Source organism: Ornithorhynchus anatinus, chromosome 5, assembly GCF_004115215.2.
Source record: "Ornithorhynchus anatinus isolate Pmale09 chromosome 5, mOrnAna1.pri.v4, whole genome shotgun sequence".
In the NCBI taxonomy this organism is placed as follows: Eukaryota; Metazoa; Chordata; class Mammalia; order Monotremata; family Ornithorhynchidae; genus Ornithorhynchus; species Ornithorhynchus anatinus.
Genome location: NC_041732.1, coordinates 31,980,611 through 31,989,458, shown reverse-complemented (window position 1 = coordinate 31,989,458; position 8,848 = coordinate 31,980,611). Strand labels below are relative to the sequence as shown.

The 8,848-nt window shown below is 51.1% G+C and overlaps 1 protein-coding gene across 1 annotated transcript; it reads right to left on the bottom strand.

Moving 5' to 3' along the window:
- Positions 1-590: 590 nt before the first annotated feature.
- On the bottom strand, positions 591-5,889 carry NKX3-1 (NK3 homeobox 1). The gene is made up of 2 exons (XM_029065093.2): positions 5,642-5,889; positions 591-3,086 (listed from the first exon to the last, which is right to left on the bottom strand). Exons 1-2 carry the CDS (start codon positions 5,886-5,888, stop codon positions 2,671-2,673), a joined length of 663 nt encoding a protein of 220 aa, XP_028920926.1. The 5' UTR covers position 5,889; the 3' UTR covers positions 591-2,670.
- Positions 5,890-8,848: the final 2,959 nt, after the last annotated feature.

Below are 8,848 nucleotides of genomic sequence, written 5' to 3'. Positions count from 1 at the left end.
CTCACCCTCCTTCACACTCTCTTCTCCTACCCCTAAGCAATTTGCTAGAAGTGGGTATCAAACATGGATATAACCAGTGAATGTTGCCATAAACACATTTTTATCTATAAACTCAGTAAGAGGCCTGGAGTCACTAAGTGGATCCCCAACTCCAAGTCTTTGGTTTGACAAAAGGGCAGGGGAAAACTGGGCAGGGAAAACTTGGGGAAGCAGAAGGGCAGGTGGCCAAGAGGACAGGGAGGAAGGAAGTTTGCACGGGGAGCAGGGAGATAAAGGGGTAACTGAGAATTGAAGGTTCGGAGAAAAGAGGAGAAAGAGGGCAGCATGAGAGGAATGAGAGCATAAATATAATACCGAAAAGACACGAAGTGATGGAATTAGGAATAGAAAGGCAAAATGGGAAAGTTGCACAGGTCTACCAATCGATGGTATTTGAGTGTTTACTGTGTGCAGAGCACTATTCAAAGGGCATGGGATTTTGATGTTTTGATTTCACTCCTGCCCTCCCCCAGAGTTGTTCAAATATTGTAATTTCCTCTCTCTAGGAAACGGTGGAGAAATTATATATACACACACACACACACAGAGGATCACTTTTAATAGACAGCGCACTTTATTCAAAAAAAGTTGAAAGTTATCAAAATACATATACAAAAATAACATGTCATATTGGGCTTAGTTGTGTCAAGAGCTGACTTTCACTAAATCACAGCACAGTTGCTGCTCTACTGTATATGAAACCCTGACCCAGGAACAGGTTGTCTACTACTAAAATTTAAAACCAGGCAATTTGTTACAGCATGGCAATAAAATTTACGTGTTTTGAAGGAAATAAAAACCTTGGTGAGCTGGATTGAAACAGGCTTTCTAAATGAAATATTCAATGGGACAGTTCTTGTGACCTTTTTGATACTCTTAATCTCTGCAAAATGGTGTTTTCATGGATTTAGATGAAGGGCATTCTAGAGGGAGTCAAGAACACTAGGTGCTGATTATTGTTGTTGGAGGGGTTTTGCAGGGAGGTGGGTGGGAAAGGGGGTTTGAAAAAACTGTTTGCAACACTAATCCTCATAGAATGTTCAGAATATAATAATTCCCAAATTAACTAAAAATTAAATTTGGAAGAGGGGTAGGAGTCTATCGAAGAATGGGTATAAAAAGATCTCAAGGAGTCATTTTCACGGGTACACAGTTAAAAGCCAACCCTCCAAGCATAATATGGGAATGAATGTGACATTTGGAGAAAAGTTGAACTCATTTTGTTCCTCCCCCAGGGCTTCAGCAAGATCGTCAAGTGGCTCAACCACCCAATCATCTTGTGACAGTCTTGCTTGCAGAGCTTGCAAATGAACCCTGTTTCTAGGAGGGAAGTTGGGGAGTGGGAAAGCTTCCAAACTAAATGACCCCTTGTTTGAAACCTTTAGTTACCAACTAGAAAAAATGTGTTTGGATGTCTAACCTACCGAGTCACCTTTTAGCAGACATCACAGAGCTGGTGAATTTCTCCTTATCTTTTGTCTTCCACTCCAGTTCACCTTTCCCTCCAAAAGTCTTGTTGCTGGTTCATTTAGGAACTGTTTTATAGGCTGTCTCTGTGTAGCAGCCACTGGGGGGGGGGGGGTTCTATTTCTTTAAATAAAATGTATAATGTATAAAGGTTCAGAAACAAAATAAGATCACTCTCCCAGGTCAGATTAAGCTTTGCTATTAGCAGGATTCAGATCATTTTTAAAAAGAAGGATTAAAAAGTGCTCATCGTTCCACAGATAACGCTAATATTTCAGGGGCTGAACTATCTTATTTTTAGAGGGATGAAGAGACAGCTAATTCTACTTCCGTGAAATAAGGCAGTTGGGCTGCAAAAGACAAGCGGGTGGTCGTCTCTCACTGGCTAAATTCTACAGAGCTGGTAATAGTCTGACAAAGATTAAATCTAGACCAGAGATGTGTGTTGAGAATAAAGAATGAGGTGATATAGCATCATGCAAAATCAGAAAAAAAATGATCATTTTGAATGAAGCTCATTTTAATTAGGCCACTTTTTAAGTTCTAGATCTGAGTAAAGAGGTCTATAAAAAACATAGAAAAAAACCTCCCAATTTCCATTACCTCAACAATGTCCGGCTCCTGCTTAATTCTGGGACTAAAAGCAGGGCATTTGAGCTCCCTCGGGGTGGGGAGAGAACATAAGTCACACTTCCAGTCTTTCTGGGAAATCTTACATGCCTAATAGAAGGCTTTTTAGATATTAATCCAAACTGCAGAACACCCATAAAATGGGAGAGTTAGAATTTACACTGGAGATTAGGTTGGAGAAACAGAACACACAGAAATCAGAGGGGGCTGCTAGCTAACTCTCAACTAGGAAAACCCAGTTCTGGAAACACTAAATATTCTTTTTAAAAATGAAACAGAGCAACACGAGTTTACATCCCACTAAAAACCGCCAAGTGCAGTTTTCCATTTCTAACCTGCCCTGTTGGACGAATCAAGTATTTAAATATTAAATATACAGCGTCACAGATTGAGCTAATCCGCCAGCGTCTTTCGCTTACAACTTGCGGTGGTTCTCATCTGCACGTACGACATCCCCCTGCCCCCTCCACCCATCTTTGACTTTAGAAGCACGGAGCCGGAGTAGCGGTTCCATCGGTCGTCACCTAATTGTGGTTACCAGAAAGCTGGACTCCAGCCTCCCAAGCAGTAGAAGTAAGGATAGTAGGGATAGCTGTTATACATGGAGATCAGCGAGGTCCTGGACAAGGATTCTTCTTTAAGGCCTGGCAAGGTCGAGTTCGGATCGAGGTCTCCGAGGTCGGAGGTGAGCTGCTTTCTCTTGGTCTTGTACCGTCTGTTCTGGAACCATATTTTCACTTGCGTTTCAGTGAGTTTGAGGTTCTTGGCTAGGTGGGCTCTCTCGGGGGCCGACAGGTACTTCTGATGACTGAACTTCCTCTCTAACTCGATGACCTGAGTGTGGGAGAAGGCAGCCCGCGACCGTTTTGGCTGTTTCTGGGTTTGGGGGAGGCCTGGGAAGGCGCTTGGAGTGTTCTCACAGTTCAATAGATAAGTCTCAAAGTGGGTATCTGGGAGAAGAGGAGAGAAGGGGGCCGGGAGGAAAAGTTACATATTAGCAGGGAACAGAATGGCATTAAATCCACCATTATCTCTCCAGCCAGTGAACAAATAGACCACTGTGATCCTGGATGCATCTGTTTATTTTGGGGGTGTTTTTTGGTTTTTTTTTTTGGTTGTGGTTTGTTTTCACATGACCAAAGGATTCTAAAACCGTTTATAAGTTTGACAACTTTGCTATCCCAAGTTATCTGCGGTGAGATCACTTAGGAGCAGGGTTGGGGGTGGGAGGGGCTACACATTGGAGACCTCTCTGGGTGCTTTTATTCCTAAAAAAAAAAAAAAAAAGGGTCGGGATTCTGACGGGCATAATTAGCCGTATTTATTAAAGAACAAGGTGTCTGGTACAATAGCCACCGGCATCCATTTCCATCCTGTGGGAAGGGGGAAGGGCAAGTGCACTCGGATGACGAGGCTACAGGCCATGCGTAATTACTGGGGAAAAACCCAGCGGCAAGCCAGCAACTCCTTTCACTTAATCTCGTTTTTCAAAAGTTGCACTAAATAGCTCTGTAGCAAGTGGAGCGAAAGAAAGCCAACGTGGAAGGCCGGTTAGTGGCTCTCCCGGAGACAGGCGGGGGGGGGGGGGGGGGGGGGGGGGACTCCAAACGCAGCTTTTTATCGGCCACCTGTAGTGTGGACTGTCTGGCTTTATTATTATTATTATTAATAGCAATAATAGAGAAGCAGCGTGGCTTGGGAAGGGCACGGGCTTCGGAGTCAGAGGACGTGGGTTCTAATTCCGACTCCGCTACTTGTCTGCCGGGTGCATTTGGGCAAGCCACTTCACCTCTCTGTGCCTCCGTTACCTCATCTGGAAAATGGGGTTTTAAAAATTATTAATATGGTATGTGTTAAGCGCTTACTGAGTGCCAAGCGCTGTCCTAAGCACCGGGATAGATACAAGGTAATCAGGTTGGCCCACGTGGGGCTCACATTTTCAATCCCCATTTTCCAGATGAGGTCACTGAGGCAAGAGAGGTTAAGCGACTTGGCCAAGGTCACACAGCAGACAAGTGGCGGAGGCGGAATTGGAATCCACATCGACTCCCAAGCCCGGGCTCTCTGCACTAAGCCACACTGTGAGCCCCAAGCTGATTGCCTTGGATTTACCCCAGCGCTTAGAACAGTGCCTGGCACGTTCCAATACTATAATAGCATACAGATAGCATAATAATGATTAATAATAATTAAGCGCCCGCCCCAGGGGAAACTCGTCCATCTCCACTCGCTCTGCCGGAATCCACTCCCGCAACCCGCACATCCTTCCAGGTGGCGGTGGGGTCTCCGGGATGGGGGTCCACGGCAGGGTAGCTGCTTTTCCATAATCGTCACGGTATTTAAGCGTTTTCTATATGCCAAACACTGTTCCAAGCGCCGGGGTAGCCACAAGCTAATCCCAGCTCTGCCGCTGGTCTGCTGTGTGACCTTGGGCGAGTCACTTCACTTCTCTGGGCCTCAGTCCCCTCATCTGGAAAAAGGGGACTGAGACCGTGAGCCCCCCCCCCCTCGGGGCAGGGACCGTGTCCAATCCCATCTGCTCGTATCCACCGCGGCGCTCAGTACAGTGCTTGGCATAGAGTAAGCGCTCAGAAGGGTGAGCCCGCGTGGGACAACCTGATCTCCCCCGCCCCCCCAGCGCTTAGAACAGTGCTCGGCCCCTAGTAAGCGCTCAACAAATAGCGTGGCTCAGTGGGAAGAGCCCGGGCTTTGGAGTCAGAGGTCATGGGTTCGAATCCCGCCTCGGCCACTTGTCAGCTGTGTGACTTGGGGCGAGTCCCTTCGCTTCTCAGTGCTCTCAGTGACCTCATCTGTAAAATGGGGATGAAGCCCGTGAGCCCCACGCGGGACAACCCGATTCCCCTGTGTCTACCCCAGCGCTTAGATCAGTGCTCGGCACACAGTAAGCGCCTAACAAATACCAACATTATTCTTATTATTATTATTAACAAATGCCCTCATCATTATTGTACGAGGTGATCGGGTTGTCCCACGTGGGGCTCACAGTCTTACTCCCCGTTTTCCAGACGAGGTGACTGGGGGTCAGGGAAGAAGAATTAATGGCATTTGTTAATCGCTTACTACGTGCCAAGCACTGTTCTAAGCGCTGGGGGGTGGGGGGGAAGATATACAAGGTGATGGGGTTGTCCCATACGGGGCTTCACAGTCCGAGTCCCCTTTTTTCCAGATGAGGCGACTGAGGCCCAGAGAAGTAAATGATGATGTTGGTATTCGTTAAGCGCTTACTAGGGGCCGAGCACCGTTCTAAGCGCCGGGGATGGGGTTGTCCCCCGTGGGGGCTCCACGGTCTTCATCCCCATTTTGCAGATGAGGTCACTGAGGCACCGAGAAGCGACTGGCCCAAAGTCACACAGCCGACAGATGGCCGAGCCGGGATTCGCCCCCGTGACCTCCGCCTCCCAAGCCACGAGAGGCGAAGCGGGGCCCCGCCCACGGTCGGCTGGCAAGCGACGCCCCAGGCCGGGCATCCCCCCGCCCCGCTCACCTGCGTCGGGCCGCGGCGGCTCCGGGGGGTCGGGGCCGGGGGTGCGGGGCCGGGCCGGGCCCGGGCCGCCCCCCAGGATGTCCTGGATGAGGAAGGAGGTGAGCGGCTTGGAGGAGGGCAGCGCCGTGGGGCGGGGGCGGGGGCGGGGGCGGGGGCCGCGCCCGGCCGGTCCTTCCCCGGGGAGCCGGCCGTGCTGAACGCCGCCCTCCGCGCTGCGGCCCGGGAGCGCCTCCCGCCCCCGCGGCATCCTCGCCCGCCGCTCCCCACCGCGCCCGCCCCTTACTTATATAGCCCGGCCGTGGGAAGCCGCCCTCCCGTTGGCCGCCCGGCCCCGGCCGCCGCTTCCCATTGGCCGCCGCGCTCCCCTCCCTCCCCGTATTAACGATAAGGTGGGGCTGTGTTAAGCGCTCGCCAGGTGCAGAGCGCTGGGGGAGAGAGACGGGCTCTCTCTGGGCAAGTCACTTCACGTCTCTGGGCCTCCGTTCCCACAACTGTAAAATAGGGATTTAAACTGTGAGCCCCATGTGGGACGGGGACTGTGTCCGACCCTCTCCCTTCCCCTCCTCTCCCTTCCCCCCCCCCCCTCCTCTCTTCTCCTCTCCTTCCTCCCCCTCCTCCCCTCCTCTCCCTCCCCCTCCTCTCCTTCCTCCTCACCTTCCTTTCTTCCCCTCCCCTCTCTCCCTCCTCTCTCTTCCTCCCTCTCCTCCCCTCCTCTCCCTTCTTCCCTCCTCTCCCTCTCCCTCCCCCTCCTCTCTTCTCCTCTCCTTCCTCCCCCTCCCCTCTCTCCCTCCTCTCTTCCTCCCCCTCCTCCCTCCTCCCCTCCTCTCCCTCCCCTCCTCTCGCTCCTCCTCACCTTCTTTTTCTTCCCCCTTCTCCCCTCCTCTCCCTTCTCCCCTCCTCTCCCTTCTCCCCTCCTCTCTTCTCCTCTCCTTCCTCCCCCCCCCTCGCTCCCTCCCCTCGCTCCCTCCCCTCGCTCCCTCCCCTCGCTCCCTCCCCTCGCTCCCTCCCCTCTCTTCTTCCCCCTCCTCCCCTCCTCTCCCTCCCCCTCCTCTCCTTCCTCCTCACCTTCTTTTTCTTCCCCCTTCTCCCCTCCTCTCCCTTCTCCCCTCCTCTCCCTTCTCCCCTCCTCTCTTCTCCTCTCCTTCCTCCCCCTCCCCTCGCTCCCTCCCCTCTCTTCCTCCCCCTCCTCCCCTCCTCTCCCTCCCCCTCCTCTCCTTCCTCCTCACCTTCCTCTTCTTCCCCCTCCCCTCTCTCCCTCCTCTCTCTTCCTCCCTCTCCCCCTCTCCTCTCCCTCCCCTCCCACGTGAGTCTCACAGTTAATCCCCATTTTACAGACGAGGTAACTGAGGCCCCCGAGCAGTGAAGTGACTCGCCCACAGTCACACAGCTGACAAGTGACAGAGCCGGGAGTCGAACTCGTGACCTCTGACTCCCAAGCCCGGGCTCTTGCCACTGAGCCACGCTGCTTTTGTTCAGCGCTTACTATGTGCAGAGCACTGTTCTAAGCCCTGGGGTAGATACAGGGTCATCGGGTTGTCCCACGTGCTGCTCACATTTTTTGAATCCCCATTTTCCGGATTTCCTCTGTGCAAAGCACTGTTCTAAGCGCTGGGGAGGGGTAGATAGTGATCGGGTTTTCCCACGTGGACAACCCAGCCTTAGTCCCCATTTTCCGGATGAGGTCACTGAGGCCCAGAGAAGTCAAGTGACTTGCCCACAGTCACCCAGTTGACAAGCGGCGGAGGCGGGATTAGAACCCAGGACCTCTGACTCCCCAGCCCGGGCTCTTTCCACTGAGCCACGCTGCTTTTCTAATTCCAGGTATTCCAGACTGCCCTCCGAGGGGGCGACCGGGCCGGGTTGTGGGGAGAGACTCAAAAAGCCGGTGGGGAGGGAGTGCCCGCCCTTAACATCCTTCTCATTCATTCAGTCGTATTTATTAATAATCATTATCATAATAATAAACAGTGGTATTTGTTAAGCGCTTACTATGTGCTGAGCACTGTTCTAAGAGCTGGGGGAGAAACAGGGTCATCAGACTGTCCCAGTTTTTTAATCTCCGTTTTTACAGATGAGGTATCCGAGGCACAGAGAAGTTAAATTCATTCATTCATTCAATCAGTAGTATTTATTATGTGCTTACTATGTGCTGAGCACTGTACTAAGCGCTGGGGGAGATACAGGGTCATCAGATTGTCCCAGTTTTTTAATCCCCGTTTTTACAGATGAGCTCTGCCGCTTGTCTGCTGTGTGACCTTGGGGAAACTCACTGCACTTCTTTGGGCCTCAGTTTCCTCATCTGTAAAAAGGGAACTGAGACTGTGAACCCCACCTGGGACAGGGACTGTGTCCAACCCCATTTGCTTGCATCCACCCCAGCGCTTAGTACAGTGCTTGGCATAGAGTAAGCGTTGAAAACTGTGAGCCCACGTGGGACAACCTGATTACCTTGTATCTACTCCAGCGCTTAGAACAGTGCTTGGCCCATAGTAAGCGCTTAAATGCCATCATCATCATCATCATTATTATTATACAAGATAATCAGATCGTCCCACGTGGGGCTCACAGTCATAATCCCCGTTTTACAGATGAGGTGACCGAGGCACAGAGAAGTTAAGTTCATTCATTCATTCGGTACTATTTATTGAGCGCGTCCTATGTTCTGAGCACTGTTCTAAGCGCTGGGGGAGATAGAGGGTCATCAGATTGTCCCAGTTTTTTAATCCCCGTTTTTACAGATGAGGTAACCGAGTCACAGCCAAGTTAAATTCGTTCATTCATTCAATAGTATTTATTGAGCGCTTACTATGTGCAGAGCACTGTACTAAGTGCTTGGTATGTACAATTCGGCAACAGATAGAAACAAGTGACTTGCCCAAGGTCACACAGCAGACAAGTGGCAGAGTCGGGATTAGAACCCACAACCTCTGACTCCCAAGCCCATGCTCTTTCCCCTAAGCGACGCTGCTTTTATTGAGCGCTGACTGTGTGCAGAGCACTGTGCTAAGCCCTTGGTTTAGTGGTAAGAACCCGGGTTTGGGAGGCAGAGGTCATGGGTTCTAATCCTGGATCTGCCACTTATCAGCTCTGTGACTTTGGGCTAGTCACTTAACTTCTCTTAAATTCCCTCATCTGTAAAATGGGAATTAAGACTGTGTCCAACCCGATTTGCTTGTATCCACCCCAGCGCTTAGTACAGTGCTTGAC